Below are 21,470 nucleotides of genomic sequence, written 5' to 3'. Positions count from 1 at the left end.
ACATCAATGACAAAATACACTCCACCCTGGTTATTCCCCTTGGGAAGCAAAACTATCTGGGATGGAGCCAAGGAGATATTAGGAAAGAAAGTTCATTGTGCTTAGTCCAAAACTATTGAGACTGAACAAAGAGTTGAGTCAGTTTGCTCTCTCTAGCACATGCACTGGTTCTACTGGTATTTGGGGAGACAAGCAAATGTTATGTGGGACCTGGATAACTCATCCTTCAGTGTGTACATGCAAAAGCTCAAATGAACTGCCATGTGTTACAACACTGAGAGGTCTGATCTCACCATTCTATGGATGTGGAAAGAGCAAGTTATCCAAGAAGGCATTCATTCTGAGTTCTCTCAAGCATTCTTAAGTCTGAGAGATGAAGATGAGCTGAGACAGTCCAATCCAGGATCATGGTCATCAACAGATTGGAAAAATTCCTGGATTATTAGGAGGATTTCAGAATATGGCATCTAAGACCAGTGTGTGGGTTCTCCTTTCCATTCTGCCCTCAGCTTCCAGACAAATTAAAACCTCTGATGAGATCAGGATAAAAAAATAGACTATCGGTGTTCAATAAACAAATACAGGCTGTAAGAAGCCTGTGGACTGTATGGAAGTTTAGGAGCAGAAAACCATATTAATAGCAGAGTTGATACTACTGTGCAAGAACTGTGGATCATTTTATAGAAAGTAGGTTAACTGATTTTCCAGCACTTTCTAGTTATTCTGGAATACAGTGAACTCTTCCAAAAAAAAGGAAGAAAAGAAAAAAAATTACTCCACCATATTTTTAAAAAGCAAGTTAAAAGTACAGCGTTGGCTTTTATACCAACTTTCCTTCTTGAAGACTTTTCTGCCTAGCTTTTAACTCGCCCGTCACTGAATTGCTGCAGGGAGGGTGTGCGCCTGTCATTTCTTGCAGTGGATCCGGTGAGGGTCACAAGTCTCAGAGATGAAGGCATGGGAAAGATCACTGGTTCATTTTTTTACCACCGACTTATTAGTGTTCAGGGAGTGACTTCAGCTCAAGTATTACAAATATGCTCTAATTATACTCAATGAGCTATATATCACTACAGATTGCTGATAGCCCTTTGTGGGACATTTTATGAAGTTCAGACTAAATATTTTTAGCAATGCGGAGATTTAAAAGTAAAAATATAAGAGATATTGTATATGCCCTCAGGCATATTTTGTCTTAAATATTATCCTTGGCTAAGTGTACTATATAAATACAGTAAATATGAATAGAACTGGTCAGGTGCCAAGCTCCTAGTATGAATTTTAGTCAAGAATGTATTTATGGGATATAAATAATACTGTGTCAACATTTAAAGAAGGGGTCTGATTAGTTTTGAATTTATTCATATTGATCTTTTCACATGCTGTTAGTTTAAGACTCAAAGTGGAGTTAGGCTAAGGTTTACCGATGGTTTGCCCAGTGGGAATTAAGTGAACTTTGAATAGTTTGACAATCCATTTGAAGTCCATTCAAAAGATACTGCACAAGGTTTTAGAAATTTAGAGAGTGACTGTTGAATCAAAGTAGCATCTGTAGAGGCTTGGACATTCAGAAAGAATAAAAGAAAGGACGAGACGGGTTTTCAGTTTCTTTCTCTCCTATTTTCATTGTAACAAATCAGGTAATGTTCCAACTATGGAAACCCTTACCTTCCCACCCCCACCATCTCTGCAGGGACAGTTGGCAATGTCTGAAGACATTTTTTGGTTGTCATGACTAGGGGTGGAGTAGTACTCCTGGTATTCATTGGGTAGAAGCCAAGGATGTTTCTAACCTTCCTATAAAGCACAGGACTGCTCCCCCTTCCTCCATATATCAAGAATTATCTGGCCCCAAATTTCAGTATTGCCCATGGTTAGGAGCTCTGGAACCCTGGTATTTATCTTGGCCTACTGAATTCTGTTAGTAGTACCATTTTAGAAGTAATAACAAAAGTAAAAGATCTTTGTGACCAAATAATATTAAAATGAAAGCATTGAATATGACAATCAGAAAGTTATCTAATTAAATAGAATATTAATTAGACCATTTTGTATGGTGTTTACTTGAATATTGTGATCTTAACATCACCTACATTTGGGACATCGACCTTTTCCTTTTATTTAGTTAAGAAATGGAGTTGACCCTTCCATGAGCTGCCTCACTCAGCAACAGTATGATGTTAGTCAGAACACAGCAAAAAAAGAAGTGAGGAATTACCTTGGATTTTCCTTTCAAGTAAAATAAGCTGTTTTGTGTTAATGAAGAGTGGAATCGCCAAACTAGGGAACTGGAGAAAATAATCATTTTTGTTTATTCTATCATACTAATTTAGATAAACTAAAATATTCAGCTTAAAAAAAATCACAATGAGGTTACCTTTGTAATTGTTTCACACAAATGCTAAACATTTAATACTAAGCAATCTGCTTTACTATTTTCCTAGTGAAATTTTGGAATATAAAATGAATACCAATGATACCGGTTTGGGGGAATATGACTTAGTTTTCTCTTCATGAATATGTCTCTCTCTATACAAATGGCTGGTCTGTTGGCCAATTGCCCAATGAAGGAAAATGTTAGCAATTTCTGGAATACAGTAGCATATTTGGTTTATGTAGTATTTTTGTTTTATTTTTTTTAAGGTTTTCTCATTGTGTTTGTATGTGGGGGTGAGAGAGAGAGAGAGAGAGAGAGAGAGAGAGAGAGAGAGAGAGGAGATCAAAGAACAGACATGAACTCTTTGACTTCCAGAAAGATTTATTTATGTGCAACAGACCAAACTTTAATTCCTTCTCTCTTATTGCATCATTGCTTGTACTAACTCTGGTACCTAATTGTGGTTACATTTAAGTTAGGCCACATTCTCCTCTTTCAGGATTTCCTCTTTTTTACTTTTCAGATTAGAAAAAAAAAAAAAAAAGTCCTCAGTTTTTAACTGAAACAGTTAGATAGTCTTTGTTGCCAACGTAGGCCAGCCGGCCTTATGCTTCTCCTGAGGAGACCCTGCTGGATAGAGGCCATCTTCAGAGAAGCTTGAGGGGTGTCCCAGGACCACTTATCTCTTAGAAGGAACCCTGGGGTCCTCTCTGTCTCCACAGCGACCCCTGTGGACTACCTAAGGAGCTGCACTTTTTGAATTACAGTTTCTCCCTGGTGAAAAGACGATGATGTAACCTAGTCACAGCATCTTCCATATAAAGATATGAAAGAATGACAGATCATTTTTCCTAGAGGAAATGGGAATGTGAGAAAAAGGCTAATGACTCACTGTTGAACCCACATCAAATCTGGGTTAGAACTGAGGAGTTCATTGACTCCTAGGCCTTTGCCCAGAGATTACAACACACTTCAGGCTGCAATTTTAGAAGGTTCCGGAAGATAGAGTGGAGGAGCCTACCTCTGGGAGAGGTGTGCAGGTCACCACTTGGGTGCGACTCCGGCCTGACTTCTTCCCCACTGCCACACCTACCCTTCTTTGGAGGTTCAGGAGTAAGGTGAACTGCAACCAGGAGAATGTGCTGAAGATAGCCCTTGCTGCTCTCTTGATGGAGAATTTCCGGTCCTCAGGGGATCCTGCAGAGATCCCTTGGATCTGCCAGATGTGCTTTCCCTGCTTCCGAAGCCCTTCTGCTTTAGGGTGTATTCCATTTTGCAGATTCTGAACAGCTTGATGAAACATGGCCCTGGCTGAGATAAACAAATATTTCCATTGTCATTTTAAAAGCACATGGTGTGCTTTTGGTTTTTTTGAGTGTCCTTTAAACAAAAATGGTTTTTAACCTAGGAATTCAATGTTCTCCAAGTATTTTACCTTAAGTTCGATAATACATTAGGGATTCTTTGATGGGCTTGTTTAGACTGAAAGGCTTGCTTCTGTCATTTGTTTACATGAAATCTGCATCAGGCTCCAACCACTAGCTACTTCTGTTCCTCATTCATTTTGTTTCTTTTCTGATGTCTGATCTCCAGAAATGGATGTTTGACTGCACTTCTCCAACACCTTGCTGCCTGGATTGGCTGGGTGGCCTTAACTCAGCACAGGGCTCTTCCTCCCAACCTGTGATTTGTCTTCTTGCCCTTTACTATGATGTGTATGGAAGTCTACTGCTTATACATCATGTCCCTGCTCCACACTTGGCTGAGTCTCTGGGAGACAGAAGCCCCTTCATTTTAGAGGGTCATAGTTTCTTCACTGGGCCACCTGCTTCCTGGAGGTGCAGAGGATTGAGATGATGTTTACCAGGAAGCACCTGGCACAGCTGCAATGGACATGTAGCAGGGCTATGCAGAGCAGCTTTTATTCACTGAATGGCAAACACCATTGACTTTAAGATGCACTGTTATTTTATGTGCCACTGAGAAAGAAGTATCACTCTAGTTAATGCTAGGGTGGCACTGATGATAAAAGAAAGTCTGGACTTTAGAGATATTAAGATGTGATTTAAAAAAATGGTGCCTGGGAACCACTTCCACTTCAGACTTCCATTCCCTTTTTTCTTTGTAAGTTCCAATCAGTGAATCTAGTTTCCTTGTTCACTCTAGTTTCCTGGTTCTTTAGGAGACCTTTGCCATTTATGGTCAGGACACATAGAATGGCAAGGGCTGGTAATCTACTATATGAGAAGGCCTTGAGAGTTTAGGCTTCTTTGGTTCTGCTTTCTTAGATGACATCCAAGACCCTTCAAGGTCTAGTCCCACCTTTGCTCAGCCCCTTCTCTTACTAAAGTCTGACATGAAAATTACATTCCCACTATATCACCTTCTTTGGTTTACACAAACGGGCCATTTATTTTTATGCTCCTGAGCCATTGTTGGTGCTATTTCTTCCCCTGGGAGTATTTCTTCTTATTATTTTGCATCACTGGGAATTGAACTCAGGGGTCCTCTACCACTGATGACATCCCAGCCCTTATGTATGCATGTATGTATGTATGTATGTATGTATGTATTTAAGGTCAGGGTCTCACAAAGTTGCCCAGGCTGACCTTGAACTTGGGATCCTCCTGCCTTGACTTCCCAAGTAACTGGGATTATAGGTGAGTGCCACTGTGCCCAGGTGAGATCTGTCTTTTATCACTTATTATAAAAGCCCTTCTAGCTTTAGTAAGATGCCACCTCCTTAAGAGGCCTTCTTTGGTTTCCTAGTCTTGCTGAATTGGCTCTCACACTACACCATCACTATCTTAAGTTTTATCTCTATCTCTGCCTCTTTTGTTCTTCATAATTTCTCACTGTGCTCTGGGCTGTCTTCTTTATTGGTTTGTAAATGTTCTCGGAATAGGAACTGAGCGTCTAACTTCTCTGCACTCTTACAGAACCTCGCATAGGGTCTTTGTTCAATAAATATTTAACAGATGAATGAGCACTAAGATTGAACCACCAGAGGGTCTGAGTTCAAAGGGTCTGGACCAGGTGACATGGAACTGAAATCTGCTCACCTTCAATTTCAGGGAAGATATACTTAACGGGTATCACGGGCCAAGAGTCAGCCTAGGGCTTCTCGTGACCTTACATCTCCTGTTGCCCGTTTTTTTAGACCATAAAGAAAATGATGGTGATGATAATGGTGAAAGCTAACCTTTATTGATACGTCCTCTGCAGAGATTTAAATACTTTATGTGTATGTTCTAGTTTCTTCATCTTCACAAGCATCCCTTTGAGGTTAGCACTGATTTTTTTTCCCTTTAATATCTGAGGACATGGATATTTCTATTTCTAGCAGTGATGTGTTATAGAAGTAAGGCTTTTGGTCACCACAGAGAGAAGAAACCATAATACAGACTAGAAGCTCTAATACAGAACCCAGAAAACGGAGAGCATGACTTTTCTTGACCTCTTGAAAAATAATGCAGTGCATCTGGGAGAGAATGGTGACTCTTCTAGCAAGAATTGAATTTACACAAGTTTGGCTCTGTTTTCCTTGCCTCTAACATATTCAGCTTTTATCTCTGTATTTGATTGATCCCCAAATTGGAGATTTATCAAGTCCCTGGTTTTGATCTTTCCCTGTAACTTTTTTCCCCCCATAAATTTTTGATAGATTTGATTGATAGGACATTCCTCTAGTCTCTTTCAGAGAATTGTGTTTGGGAAAGCAGGATGGTGCCATACATGAGCATGGGCTTCGAAGCTGGACAGATCCAATAAGTAAAGAAGGAAGAAGAACAAACAAGGGAATTGCACCAAAGGAATCTCAGAGGTTAAAAGGGAAACATCCAAGCCAAGAAGTCCTACTCTAGGATGGGTGTGGTGGTGCACACCTGTGATCTTAGCTACTCAGGAGGCTGAGGCAGAACCATCACAGATTGGAGGTCAGCCTGGACAATTTAGTGAGACCCTGTCTCAAATAAAAGTTTTTAAAAGGCTGGAGATATAGTTCCATGTTAGAGTGCCTGCTTAGCATGTGCATGGCCCTGGGTTCAATCTTCAGTACCAAAAAAAAAAAAAAAAAACGTCCTACCATAGTCACAATTGTTAAAAAGTGGTCCTTTTTGGGTTACAGATTGGCTCTCTCCTTGAGAGTTATCAGAGCTGTCTCATTGACATTCAAGTTGCTTCCTGCAGAGTTAAGATCTGGGCTCTGCCTTTGTTGGCACAGTAGCTGGGGTTGGAGCCCCTTCACTTGACCTGGCCTCCGTTACTTCACTGGGTGAAGATGGCCATTATAAAGTCTTGGTGAGGAGGCATGTGAGGAAGCACCTAATGCAGCTGCTCCTGGCCCTTCCAGTCCCACCCCTCCTCACAGGTTCCTTTTCTTCCTTCTTCCTTTGGCAAGAGTCTCTGTGGAGGAAGAAGCCAGGACATTTGGAGCCAAGACTGAGCCTGGTTTGGCAGCTGTGGCTAGACTTGGATAGACCTCATTTCACCTTCATTACCTAGCATTAGCCACAGCAGTTTCTGAGCTGTCAGGTGAAAAGGGCCTTAGCAATGGAGTGAGACATTAGGAGAAGAGGTCTCAAAGAGGAAGCTGCATGAAGGAAAGTGAAGGGACTGTTCAGGAGAAATGAAAAACCTGGGTGCTGGTATCAGAGAGCAAAACCACCCTAAAACCTCAGAGCATTGTTGGCAGTGCAAGGTGTTCACTGAGAACTGAGTTAGCTTCTGGCTTTGCCGGGGCTACCCAGGAACACCACTTCACTGATGTGAGAAAGCATTGCTGTCTGACAGGAATTGAATTGCTTGGATTTTGTGTCTCTTACAAGAAGGGAAAGCCTTATGGTCCTGAGAAAGAGAACCTCTGTGGACTGGGACCATCCCTTCCTCTGTTCTCTCAAAAATGAGCACTTGGATTTGTTATGCCTGATAAGTAAGAAATGTTTGGCTTAGATGTTCCTTTACCCACAGCGACTGAGAAACAGAAGGCAAATGGAAAATGCTTTTTGGATGTTGTGAAGCCCAAACTTTCTGAAAATAGTTTGAACACATTATTTCCAAGCCTCCACAGGCAGCTGTTTTCTTTCACACGAGCATGTTCCACACATCTCTGTTCCCTGAGAGGGTCCTTGTTGCCTCAGGACTTCCTGGGTCCTTGTGTGTTGGTAATGGGGGAGCAAGTTGTTCCCAAAGAAGAGACACTGTGTTTTTGAAAGAAAAATCATGGAGCAGCTATTTGAGAAAAGGAGTTGCTTTTTTGGAGTTGTTGTTTGTTTCAGGAAATACTACAGCATCTTTCTGGTTTCATGAAAGCAAATGAAAGATGCTGGGACTTCAACCTTGGCTTTGGCCATCTGGCTTTCCCTGTTACCACCCTGACGAATATCACATCTGTCTTGGCAAATTAGTTCACAGATAATCACTCATTCCTGAATTTAGGCTATTCTAGCCATCTTTGTTACCTCATATTGTGAACAAGAATGCAGAGTTTGGTTGTAAGAAGGACACTGAAATGACCACAGGGTCCACTGACCTTTGCAAAAATTTATCTGAAAAAAAGATCATTGTAATTTTGTAGTGTATTTTATGAGTAATGAAATATTTCCTGTTGCCAGAATATAAATGGGAATATTCTGGAAAGTATCATTTAATTTTTAAATTTTGGATTCGTTTCAGTATTGGTTATTTCAATCCTTCTTAGAACAAGTTTATCAGAGATGATTCTGTCTACACCTTTGTAGCTGTAACTTTGTCATTCCTTCCATTGGGGGGATTCTTTCTCATATGGTCATTTGTTTCTTTCTGTTGACTTAATCACATTTTCACTTCTGCTTTGACATCTTCATGGCATCTCACTGGAGTCATTTTTACTTGTTTTATAATGAACTCTTATAATTAAGCTGCCGGCTCATAAAGCCCAAAAGAAAGAAAGGTCAATGGCTTATTCTGATTTTACATTATTATTATTATTATTATTATACCAAAAGCATTTAACCACTGAGCAACATCCCATCCCTTTCTTTTACTTTTTATTTTGAGACATGGTCTTGCTAAGTTGCTTAGGACCTAGCTAAGTTGCTAAGGCTGGCATTAAACTTGTGATCCTCCTGCCGCAGCCTCCTGAGCCAATGGGATTACAGGCATGCACCATTGCATCCAGCTTGATTCTACTTTAGAAGGAGGAAAAAACAATCATAGACAGAGGACATTTCATTTCTTTGCAGAGGATGGATGATTTAGTGAAGGAATTGTCCCCTTGGATGTCTCTCTTTCAGGACTTTTTGGGCAAATCTTTCCACATCCAGGTGAATCATCCCTTGGTACTTTTGGCTCTGAAATTTGGGAAGGATGAAGAAAGGAGTGCTTCTGAGCTCCCAGCTTTTACCTGCAAGTGGCAGGGAGGGCAGAACCAGAACTGAATTATAGCCATCCTTTAAGGTGCTGAAGCAGCAGTCCCTCACCCCTTTATGCCTGTCTATCAAACTCCATCACCATAGGTTGCTGGCACTGTCTACACCCTGTTTTAGATCTGAGACACCTTGAGGCATTTTTTTTTAAATCTTACCTATTTGAAAAGTAATTTTGTCCCTCATTTGGTCCTCTTTAGTATTAAACCTTCAGTTGTTAAATGTGTGGGCTATAGCCATGAGCTAAGGTCTGACTTACCACTATTTTACTGACTAGACTTGAGTTTCTTTCTCCATGGAATGAGGTGACTGGTGCTCATTTGTCTTGGAGAGAGGTACATTTCAGAATTCCACTGTCAGAAAATATCACCATCAATAATGAAACTATGCACGTAGAGTCATGTCAAATGTCATTAATTCTTATTCTAAAATAGGGTCTCAAACCAAGCTGACCTCAAATCATTGTATATTTGGAACATTTTTCCCTTTCTCAGTAATACTTGCTGGAAATTCTCTAAAAAGAGTTTAGTGTCAGGAGGAAAGATAGCATCCATGTTTAGAATTGTTAAAATTACAAGAGATGCATTCTGTTGTTGGAGGGGTTGGGAGAACTGGATCAGGAGCTAATTTGACATAAAGTTTATTGAAGCACTTTTAATGGGATTGAAGCATTTTAAGGAAATTTTTAATTCTGAGACAGGATCTCACTAAATTGCTGAGGCTGGCCTTGAACTTGTGATAGTCCTGCCTCAGTCTCTTGAGTAGCTGGGATTACAGGAATGCACCACCTCCACTGACTGCATTGAAGCATTTTTAATTCCGTTTAAGATATTACAGCAAGAATGGCTTTATTTCTAGCTTATAGACATTTTCACATTATATAAAACTGTTTTTTACTCAGAACATATATAAACCTTATGAGGAGACACTTTTTCCTTGACCCACCTAGATGGATTGCTTTGAGATCAAATGATGTTTTGTAAATGGCCTTTCTAACCTATAAGTCACAAAGACCTGGACGAGTGGTTCTCAAATGTACCATGCAAAAAAATCAAGCATGGTGCTTATTATAAATGTAAACTCCTAAGCCTTTGTCTCCCACTCCATTTCCAAATTATTATTCAATAGTTTGAAGTTAAGCTCCAACAACCTGCATCTTGACAAGCAGGCCAGGTGATTCTCTCTCAAATGATTCGAAACACACTCTAGAAACATTGTTGTTTTGTTGTTTTATTTCTGAGCTGTGTTGTCACAGGCAAAACTGAACGCCAACACTTATAGTTCATATCAGAATCATTTAGTTATTTCGTAAATCACCTATACCAAATTTTAATTCTGGGACTCCTTCTATTTTATAACTTGTATAACCCATAGTTGCCCATTTATTAATTATGAGTGCCCAGAGTCTTCTAAAAGCACTGTCTCTAAGACTATAAATGTCTCAGATGTTTATAGTGTTTCACGTTTTACAAACCATTTCGCATATATCTAGAGCTTCACTGATCTTAAAAAAAAAATCCATATCCCAATACTGCTTCAGTCATGTAGATGACTGAAAATTGATAACTTAAAAACTAAGGACTGCTTTCTGAGGCCTGAGTAGTCACTATTTGCATCTTTATGTCTTCATCCAATTCATGATCTTTTTTAAAAATATTTTTTTAGTTGTGGATGGACATAGTATCTTTATTTTATTTATTTATTTTTATGCAATGCTGAGGCTTGAACCCAGTGCCTCACATGCAAGGCAAGCACTCTACCACTGAGCTACAACCCAGCCCCAATTCATGATCTTAATTGCTAAGGCTCTGCTTGAAAATAAAACAGAAAAAAAGAAAGGAAAGAAATAATTTTAAGACTGCAACTTCATAGCAGAATGAAAGTAAACCAAAGGTGCATATTTAAGTCGGGCATGCTGGAAATTGTAAATGACAATAGTCACGTCACCTTGTTCCTACCTGTGACCTGGGTGACCCAGGGCAGTGTCAGGGATCTGAATCCCATGGATAGAACTGTCCCTCTTCTGTACCACGACATCCAGTGGCCTGAAGAAGGTGCTGTTTCCCAGGAAAAGGATTGAAATCCCCCCAAGAAATGCATAGGGCCATAGTTTGGAGAAAAAGTATTACTAACCAAGCGACTCACTTTGCATCTTCTACCTTCCTTTGGTTATTTTCTTTTGGATTTTTATTTAGGATAATTTTCAGCATCTCTTTTTAAAGACCAACTTTGAATGAGAAATCTTTGATTGGTAATCTTGTGACAAACAGTTTATACCCAGTGTAGCTTCCTGTCTTTGCTGACTGGTTATTTGAGGGAATATTCTCCCTATCAGGCTGTGGAGAAAGCACTAAAAATAAACAGCATGGTTGCTTCTTGGTAGGAACATATGGGAACAGATGTCAGCTGGAAGCAGCATATGGTGGCATCAGGGTAGCAGAATGTGTTTCTAGCAGCCCAGATGCTAGGCCTTCATTTCCATGCCACACTGGCCACAGAAAACCCCCATCTCAATGAAAGAGTGTGTTGGCTGGACCGCATAATCCATGTATGTGTGAAAAAGTGTCACTGGGGTCTTTGTAGGAGGCTGAATGTTGGAGATGGTAAGTTGCAGAGTATGGGAAAGGCTGACACTATCCATGTTAAAATTGAGTGATAAAAGGCACAGATCTGGGGGAAAAAAAAAGGATTCAATGAAGCCTTTGTTTTTTATCCAAAGAAGGGTTCAATACAGGGAAGGGTTCAATTCAGGTCTGAATATTGACAGTGTTACTTGCAGAAGATATGCCCTGCATATATAAAAGATGCATAGTTTCTGTCTATGCAAGGAGCCAGGACAGAATTATATCATGCCAGGCCTAGGAGGGCTCAGTTACATAGCTAATATGATTGCATTCCTTAATCATTTTTATTTGCCAGTCTTTTTTTAAATATAACATCTCATTCCCATCTTATAAAAACTCTCAGAGATAGCATTATGTCTGCCTCAACTTGTAGGCACTGAAGTTGAGGTAAACTCCAGGGCTTGTCCAAAGATTCATGGGAAATCAATGATAGAATGGGGATTTTAGCCCATATCTTCTCATCCAAAGCCCCTACTATAGGCAGGAAAGCCTTTGAACACTCAAGAATTTTTTTTTTTTTTCTTTTCTTCAATTTGAGACTTTTTTTTTTTTTTTTGGTGTAGTTTTGTCTCTAAGAATAAGGTGGGAAATATCCAATTGCTTTTACTTTAAAGAAAGTGAAGCTTAAAATTTCTGGATGTCATACTCTGAGGGAAGAAATGTTTAATCCATTTCAAAGAGTTCCAGCTTTTGAAACTGTAGCTAAGCAGCTACAACCAATATGCCCTTGTACTTTTGACTCATTTCAAGTCAGAGTTTTCATATGCCAGTTAAAAATAATGACAGGTGGTTTTAAGAACTCTAAAAATCTAGGCCAGCCAAAGAAACACCAGGTATTATTCTTAATGGGTAGGCTGTCTTTTGTCAAAGAGGGTCAAGACCTCTCTTATTCATCTTTAGTATAACTCAAGGTATTTATTTTACTATTTTAGTTTATAAATTGTATATTGTTATTTCAATGTTAGAGTGTGTTAAAGGGAAAACAGAATCCAGGAGTCTGATAGCTGGTTTAAGGGAGGCCAGGAGATCTGGGAGACCAGAATCCAGAATCCTCTATAGATCTTTGTGTGTGACCTCCTGACCCTGGGTTGCAGGGACCTTGTATATCTGGGTGGGGGCAATAAGAACATTCAGTGAGTCCCTCTTCTACTTTGAGTCTTTGTATAGTTCTGTGTCGGGCCTCTCTTCAGTAAAATAGCTAATGACTGTGCTTTTTAAAACTCCTAGCTGTCTGCCCAGTTGTTACAACACCCTCTGGCTCAGTGGGCAGCTTGTGCGCCAGACAGTCCCAGGTGCTCTGTGGGTACCTTGGTGAGTACACTCGTCTGCTTTATTCCTCGTTTGACGTGGTGATATCAAGTCCGTCTTTAGTTTCTGTCTCCTGTGGGGTGCACATTAGAGGCTAAATAGGATTCTGAAATGCAGCCTTGTAGCTGAGTTTATCACAAAGGTGCCTGACATTTCCTAGTCAGAGTTTACTTGAGAAGAGCTGATGAACAGCTTGGAAGATGTGCCATGACTTGACTGTAGCTTGTGAAAGTATTACTTGGGGGTAATGAAATATGTGTTCCAAGGGACACAGAGGGATTGGAAATATTGATCTCCTGATCCCCAGGGAGGCTTCTCTGGAGAGTTGAACAGTATAGCCTGAATGTCAAAGGAAGGTTGTTTTTTCATATCTTGTTTATGTGTGTGTTGTTATTCCCGACACATAGTAGTTGCTTAATTAATATTTTTGTTCTGAACTAAAGGGGAAAAAGGAGATTTTTCTCTCGTTTGAGGTTTTTGCAGGAGGCCTAAGGGAGAGTTATGCTGATGCCATTATTTGTGACTTTCATGTTGACATGTCTGAGTTGCATGAGAAAATGGACTGACAGGGGTCAACCCTCAGCTAATTGGACTTGAGCTTGCTGCTTGCTTGAACTATTTATCCCTGACCCTCACACAAAGTGCAGGCTTCTTAGAGCCAGTGCAATGGGTTAGGAAAAGGAGCACCAAAGCCAGAGGTCTCTACCTCTTTCTGATTTGGGACATTATTGTATTGCCACCAGCATTTATTGAATGCCTTCTGTATGCTGGGCAATGAGTCTGGACCTAAGAATAGAGCTTGAGTGATCCTAGCATTCAATAAATTCAGTGGCTGAGTTGTCCCCAAATCCTGCTTAGGAAAACAAGAAACAGACTCACAATCCTGGCATTAGTTAACCACCTGTATTTGAGGCCCTGAGAAGGTTTTGATTATGTTGATTGTAAATGTGGGAGGGTGGTGACCTGGATAGAGACAAAGGAAATGTTTCTATTTTTCTGGTAGAAGCCTGGTTCCCTGGATATCCTTCCTATTCTGTAATTTACCATGCTTAATCTTGCTTCTTGGAAATCAATATAGTTTATCTACAGTGGCCTATGCTGGGATTTCCTCAAAGGGGGAAAAATTAAAGAAAAAACAAAAACAAAAACACCCTGATTCTGTTGAGAGTACATGTTTATTTTACTACAGAAAGCCTCAGAGTGGCTAGAGGCTGCTATATGAATGAAGAGTGAAAGATTTAATGCATGCTTTTAAAGCCCCCTTTTACCAGTTGGGTGGTTCATGTTTTTAGTCCCTACGATGGGTTGGGAAGAGGTAGGGAGGCTGAGGCAGGAGGATTGAAGTTAGAAGCCCCAGTAATTTAAAGAGGCCCCAAGCAACCTATTGAGAACTTGCCTCAAATTAAAAAAATAAAAATAAAAAGTTTAAAAAGGCTGGGAATATAAAAGGAAGGAGGGAGGGAGAGAGAAAATTTGAAAGAAAGAAAATTCAAACTCAAGACAGAAAGGCAATTAACACTCCCTTTTGTGAGACAAACTATATTTGAATTTGAACTTTATTTCACTCCTTAAACCCAAAAGTGGAATGTCCAGTTTTTCCCTACCCACTGACTGGCTTGTTGAAAGGAAGAGAAAGGGAAAGAAGTTAGGAAAAATTGGTTGGAGACACCCCATGTTGCTAATCCTCATCCTGATTCTCCACATGTTGGTTGGACAGGGAAGGCCAGGAGGGCAATCCCCAATCTTCAGGAAGTTGGGGTTTGGAGAGCTAAATGCGTCGTCCTTGGTCACAGATCTAGATGCTGTCACCCATTCATTAGGTCCCTTTCTTCCCTCCTGCTTTGGACTGATATCCTTTTCATCCCTCTCTCTGGTAGTAAAGAGGTCTTCCTTGGTTCTTCAGTTGGTTTTTCTTCTTAGAGTCGCCTTCTTACTTGGGGTTATTTTTTTTAACACCTTTATTTACTTGTTTATTTTTGTATGTGGTGCTGAGGATCGAACCCAGGGGAGCGCTCTACCGCTGAGCCACAACCCCAGCCCTTGGGGTTATTTTTTTTTTATCACCTGTTTGTTTCAAACTTCCCTTTTCCTTTGGGGAAAAACACGGGGAAGCCCACCTGCTCTGAAAAGACCAATCATTTCTCCAAGGGGGTGGCCAGGTAGATGGGGCTCAGCTCCACGTGGATTCCCACAAGTGGGAGGCTCTTCTACTTTCCCAGCCCCCAGCTGACCCTTCTCAGACCTTCCATGCAAGACAGTGGGGCTCTGCATGTCTTGTCTTGTCTTTCTTTTTTCCTTTCTTTCTTTTTCTTTTCTTTTCTTTTCTTTTTTTTTTTTTTTGTCTCTGTTCTTAGAAATAGTAATTGAGTAAAAATGTAAGTGAGCGTATGCCAGGGGGCAAGCATCCAGGGTCAGGGTGAATTTCTCCATGCTGAGTGTGATTTTGAACACTCGTTAAGTGGAGTGGGCCCATGCCAAGCAGCTCGAGGGCCATCCCTGTCACCTTGTGTGACCGCCTCTCCGTTCCAAGGAGATGCTGGGCGTGGCTGGAGGCATTGTGGAGCCTGTGGCGCCTCTTTCTTTCCTCTTTCTGTAACCTAAGTGTGGTTGATAACTGCATGTCAGACACTGATGCTGATGGTGGCTCTGGGGCTCCATTGCCTTGAAATAAGAACAATAGGGAAGATGAAATGGTCCACGTCCTCACAGACCATGTGGTTGCATAATCTCTTTTCTCTTTCTAAATTCATTACCCCCAGTAATATTGGTGGAGGTTAGGATGACCTGCCTAAAGTTTCCTAATAAGATAGAGGAATCCAGGGCTGGGTTTGTGGCACTGCCATAGAGTGCTCGCCTCACATGTACAATGCCCTGGGTTCAATCCTCAGCACCACCTAAACATAAAAAGCAAATAAAATAAAAAAGATATTGTGCTCAACTGCAACTAATAAATAAATAAATAAATAAATAAATATTTTTTAAAAAAAGATAGAAGAATCCAGAGGACAGGCAATAGAGACAGTGTCTCTACATGAATGAATGGATGTACAATCATGAAGGTGAATTCCACTTTTTAAGTACTTACTGAATAAGAGGCTTTTAAGTAACTCAGTTAAGATATAAAGATGTTGTTGTTCAAAGCATGGCTTGTATTTGTATCTCCTGAGGCATCTTAAAAGCAGATTCCCTGGCCCTGTCTCAGACTCATAGAGTCTGAGAACAGCTGGGTGGGCGGAGCTGGGGACTTTGCATAGTCCAAACAGGCAGTGCAGGTGCTTCTGGCCTTGCGGATATTTGCAGCTGTGTGAGGCAGCAGATGCAGGCCTGTTTACTTGTAGACATCCTGCTGGGAGGATGCAGATCAGTGAGGCCTCTGTTTGATCAGCTGGCCCTGCAAGCACGGGACCCTGAATCTATAGCCCTAGTGGAGTTTTTGCTAGGTGCTTTTCATTTTCCTAGTTCATCCAAGCACTGAGGTAGTCCTGTTGCTAATAGTATCACACAGATCCCTTGCTCACTGTTCATCACAGAGGGGGCAGGGCACTGACTATGCAAGGAAGTAAAAAGGGTCATGTAGAGAGAGACGGTGGCAGATGCCCAGTTTGGAGATTATGCATGGGAGTGAATTCTTTCACCCAAGTGCCTTTAACTCCAGGCAATCATGGAGTGGCAAGGGGATTTTTGAAGTGAATATTTAATGCATATGTGACACATACTCTATAATGTATAAGTTAATGTATAATTCCCTGGTCAAAGCACTGCCATCCTCTTTACCGCCAGAATCCCGTTCTGACACATTCCATGGGGTTAGGATCTAGCCAACAATGGAATGTAAACTCTATTATCTCAGCCAAACTCAGTTTCAGTGAACTACAGTTTTCTCATTCCAAATGGTGTTTTCTTCAAGCAGAAGTATTAGAGCAGGTGGGAATCTGACCAAGCTATTAATAAGTAAAGTTAATGATAAATGACTTGGTATTTGATTTGTGCAACCCTGGGCCTCCTGGTATTCTGGTGTGATTTTTAAACCACCCAGTATTTTGAATCCAACCATGCAGTATGAATATTTTATGATTTTGGTAGTATGTGTGTGTGTGTGTGTGTGTGTGTGTTTTGTCATCCTACGATTTAATGAAATATCTAGTTCTCCTAGGTGGTCTGCATCATTTAAAGCCTATGTGGCTATTAAAATATGAGAAAAAATAACTTTCCAACACATCTTCAACCAAAAGATCTCTCTACATTATTTACAAATATAGATAGGGTTCTAAAATAAATGTGCAGTGCATGCAGAGATCTTTGGCAGGTAAAAGAGGACATCCTTATGATATACTAATTTATTCAGTGATATTTATTGTGTGTCTACTTGTATCAGGCACCCATGGCTGATAGGCATGGATGATACCACCAGTGAGTAAAACAGTAAAAATCCTTGCCTCTGTTGAGCTTACGTTCTATAGAAGAAGGAAGAAAATTAATAATAGAGGTTAAATAAGAATGGTAGCATTTGATGAATGTTATGGGGGAACGAGTAGAACAAGTTTAGGATAGAGAAGTGAATTACGATTTTAAATAAGCAGGCTGTAGAAGAGTTAAGGCAGCATTTAAACAGACTTGAAGGAGATCAGAAAGTTATGTGGGGAAGAGCGTTTTTGGCAGAGGGAACTGCTAGGCTATTTCTGGCCTGTTCTAGGATTATCAGAAGTGTCCTCAAAGATGAGATTAGAAAGATCTTGAGTGACAATTCATGTGGGACTTCGTAGGCCATTCTAAGGTCTGTGGCTTCTTTTTCTCTGAATAAGATGGGGAGAACCGTGGTTTTCACCAAAGGCCCACCATGGCTATTAGGTTAGGAGTGGAACTTAGGGTGGCCAGGGTAGAAGTGGTAAGTACATGAGCAGCCTTGGTAATGCACCGGCTGGAACTTGGTGACTGCAATTCTAGGTAAAACCACACAGGAATCTCAGACATTCCTTGTGCCGAGTTCTTTCTTCAGCAGATAGTTTGAGAGGTTCTTTATGTAGATTATGGTTTTTTTGTCTGTTTGGTGGTTTTTAATAGTCCTGAGTTTTTGGCAACTCACCTCCTTCCTTTCTGGCAAGGAGTTGGCGCTGTGTGAAAATAGCCCTGTAGGTCTCCCATCTTGTGCTGAGCAGCGGGCTGCGGCAGCTGTTGGAGTTTGTACTTGCTGTAATGCATGGTAATAGTCCCCCTGGACTCCGTAGCCAGGGACACCTGGCACTAAACTCATAGGTGACCATGCTTTAGCCTTCAAGAATGACAAACTACCTTTCCAAGTCAGACTTGGAAGGATTTTTGGATCTGTCCAGCTGTGCCTAGTGCAGGAAATGGAAGTGCCCTTGCCTAAATGTTGAAATGGGGTCATAAGCCAGGGAATTTGTAAAACTATGTCTCTTATCAGTCAAAAAGCATTTCTTTTGGAGCAGAATTTGCTTTCTAATTCTAAAGTTTTGAATGGCAAGAATTACACTGGGATTCATCCATCTGTATAAGAAATATTGATTGAATCTCCTGGGTGCCACATGAAGCGTAGATCCTGTCCTTGGGGAGCCTACAACTTAGTGAGGAAGTCAGGCAGCCCAAACCAACCAAACCAAAATGCCAACTCTGTGTGGTTGATCACAAGTGAGACATCTGAGAAGCCAGAAGAAGAATTGTTTCACTTGGCCCAGAAAGGTGAAGGAAGTCTTCTTGTGGGAGATGATATTTGCCTCCTGAAAGATGACCTTTGAGATTGTAGTTTGGCCATCAAGCAGCAATAGGAAGCTGTTTTATGTTTTCTGGAAGGAGAATGTGTTAGTCAGCTTTTCATCTCTGTGACAAAATACCTGAGAAAAACAACTTAAAGAAGGAGAGATTTATTTTGGCTTATGGTTTCAGAGTTTTTAGTCCAAGGTCAGCTGGCTCCATTGCTTTGGGCTTGAGGTAAGGCAGAACATCATGGTGGAAGGGTGTGGTGGAAGAAAGCATTGGCTCCTGAGGGCCAGGAAGCAGAGAGAGAAAGAACAAGGAAGATGTCAGGGACAAGATGTATACTTCTAGGGCACATTTCTAGTGGTCCCAACTCTTACAGTTCCCACCTCCTTCTGAAAATGCTATCAAGTTATAAATCTATCTATAGATTCATTTACTAATGAGGGTAGAGCCCTCATGATCCATTCGCCTTCCCTAGAGTCCTACTGCTGAAAACTGTTTCATTGGGGACTAAACCTTCATTCAACACATGAGCCTTTGGGCAACATTCAAGATCCAAACCATAACAAAGAAGGTTTGTCCTTGCATATTGTTTCTTCCTGTGTGAGCTTGCATAACCCCTATCTTGATGAATCATGAAACAGCAAGAAAGCTTAGTGTGGTCTTTGGAAAAGTTAATTTATTTTTTTAAGGGAATCTTGAAATGCTGGGTCTGGAGAATAGTCCAATATGTTTATGTCAAGTATTTATTATTCAAAGCTAATATGTTCAGAAGACATACTTGGCCTGTTGTATATGAACATCCATGTAACGATGTGCTGTGGTACAGTGGGACTCTGTGGAATAAAGCACTATTTTACAATTTCAAGGTCACTTTCTAGGGCTTTCCTCTCAGTCTCAGTTGTATACAATTAAAAAATTCTCTCTTATGCATAGATTTTTCATTCATTCAACTTTGTGCGTTGGCTAAGCTTTGCTTATGAAATCTCCATTCTGGGACCCAGGCCAAGGGAACAGGCCCCCTCACCTGAGCATGCTTATCCCATGGCAGAGCCATGAGATGTGGTTGTTGCCCCAAATCACGTTCACTGGCTAAAGCAAGTCAAGTGGCCATGCCTGATTTGTTGTTCATGCACAAGGGAGAGGTAGTATGGGGATTGACCTAGAGAAAAGGGACAGCCAAAATTTTGAACAAATGATAGTTTACTATAGGTAGTAGAGGCAATGGGAAAGAAGATTTCACCCTTGTTAAAAACTTGATATTGTGAGAAGGACATGATCAGAGCCACACTGTTGCTGTATTGGTGAAATTATGGGAAGCTTGATAATAGATATTTACTAAATACTTAGCAGGTTGATTTTATAAGGTCAATATAAATGTTAATTCCCTCCATTTTTATAAATGACTTGCTCCTCCAATATAGAGCAAGTTTATCTACATAAAAAGCACAGTTGGAAGGACCAGGTTTCTGAAGCAAGTCCTGATGTGTTATGTGAAGTTTATGTATGTCAGGGAAAGTGAAACTCAGGCTCACCTCCAAAACATGTAGTGACATCCCTTAGCCTTAGGGTCTTAGATTGCCACCCTGGTTCTGACATGCCCAGCAGTATCTGGAAGATGTTGTCCACAGTAAGGATTCAGGCTAAGTTTCCATGAGAGTATAAGTCTGGAGATGTTTAACTGTTTGCTAGAGGGAGCATGATTTTCCTGCCTCTTATCTCTCCTGTGTGAGTCCCATGCCAACTTACACATCATGTACCGTGTCAGTCCCTAGAATGTTGTCTAGCCTGAACCTTGGTCCCCTGAAAGTGACCCAACAGGTAGATTATTTGTCACACTCCTACCTGTTGTATCCAGTGAGCAAACTAAAAAGTAACCTTGTCTAGCATGGGGCATTTGCTGTGTGAACCCCAACACAGTTACAGCTCTCTTCTCTGACAGCCCCTGACTGTGCAAGGTAGCTTGATGCTTGCAAGTTCTTAAATAATTATCTCCACAGCCTATTCTTAGTAGCAACAGATGCTAAGCTTTTCCAGCCTGCTCTCAGGGTCAGTGGTGGGAAAGAGGAGAAAAAAATGAAAGCATTGTTTTGCACATGGCTGGACATCTGTATTTCTGAATTGCCCTGTAGTGGGTATGATGCAACTGCTGGAGCTGTTTTGCTGAATGTGAACTTTGTCCACCAACTGGAGTCTAAATTGGTTTTGGATCCTTCTGAAATCTAAATGGCCAGACCATATTTTTCTAATATTCAGTTGGATTGTATCTTTGCTCTGAAGTGGAGCTGACTTCTAATGTGTTCACACGAGCAGCAGGGGTTGCTTCTCTGTTTTCCTGGTTTGTGTACTTGTTTTCCCAAGACTGCTACTTACTTCTTCCATTATCCATATTTGGGAGACCAGGAAAGTAGTTCCCTGTGGAACCCAGGCCACTGGGACTTCAAGGTTGGTTAATTCTAGTGCTATTGTTAGGCAGAAAACAGATTGCTTTTCAGAAGTTAAACAGGTGAATCACCTAGAACAGCTAATCTATCAGGTATCAGGTATGCTGGTAGCATGGCAGTCTTGGACTTGGGCTTTATATTTCAAAATGTTTGGGTTCTGGGTTGGAAACTCCCAACTGTCAAGGCTGTGGTTTGTCTTTAGTGACTCTAGTGAAGAAGTATTTGACTTCACTATGCACCAAAATCACCTGGTGAGCATTGAATGTATTACATATCTTATTTACCTCCAGAAATTCTGTCTCAGTTGGCCCACCTTTTTAGCTTTAAAAAGCTGGGTGATTCTAATGCACAACCAGATCTGGGAACTTCTGTTTTGGGGATGGCTTTTCATAAAACTGTTTGGCTCTGTCTAGCTATCCATGTTTTATTTTGCATGAATTTCTGCATCAAACCAGCATCTATTTAAGTAGGGCTGTTGATGGATGGGGAGCATGGATTCTGTCTTCAATAATAATATTACCGGTAACAATGCTAAACATCAGTTACTGCATAGTCATATTAGACACTGGGTTAATCTCTGTATTAGCACTCTACATAA

General features: G+C 40.7%; 1 protein-coding gene across 3 annotated transcripts in view; it reads left to right on the top strand.

Moving 5' to 3' along the window:
- Tgfb2 (transforming growth factor beta 2) overlaps positions 1-21,470 on the top strand; it is an 84,576-nt gene that overhangs the window by 3,725 nt on the left and 59,381 nt on the right. For 2 of the 3 annotated variants that reach the window (XM_015483638.2, XM_048809350.1), the window contains exon 2: positions 12,633-12,716. The exons of the other annotated variant lie outside the window; for it this stretch is intronic. In XM_015483638.2, coding sequence (XP_015339124.1) covers positions 12,633-12,716 — 84 coding nt within the window. The remainder of the gene's footprint in view (positions 1-12,632; positions 12,717-21,470) is intronic. 3 annotated transcript variants of the gene reach the window in all.

The sequence above is a fragment of the Marmota marmota genome, unplaced genomic scaffold (genome assembly GCF_001458135.2).
Source record: "Marmota marmota marmota unplaced genomic scaffold, marMar, whole genome shotgun sequence".
NCBI classification, from domain to species: domain Eukaryota; kingdom Metazoa; phylum Chordata; class Mammalia; order Rodentia; family Sciuridae; genus Marmota; species Marmota marmota.
The sequence above is the reverse complement of the archived record's forward strand: the minus strand, read 5'-3'. Positions and strand labels throughout refer to the sequence as shown.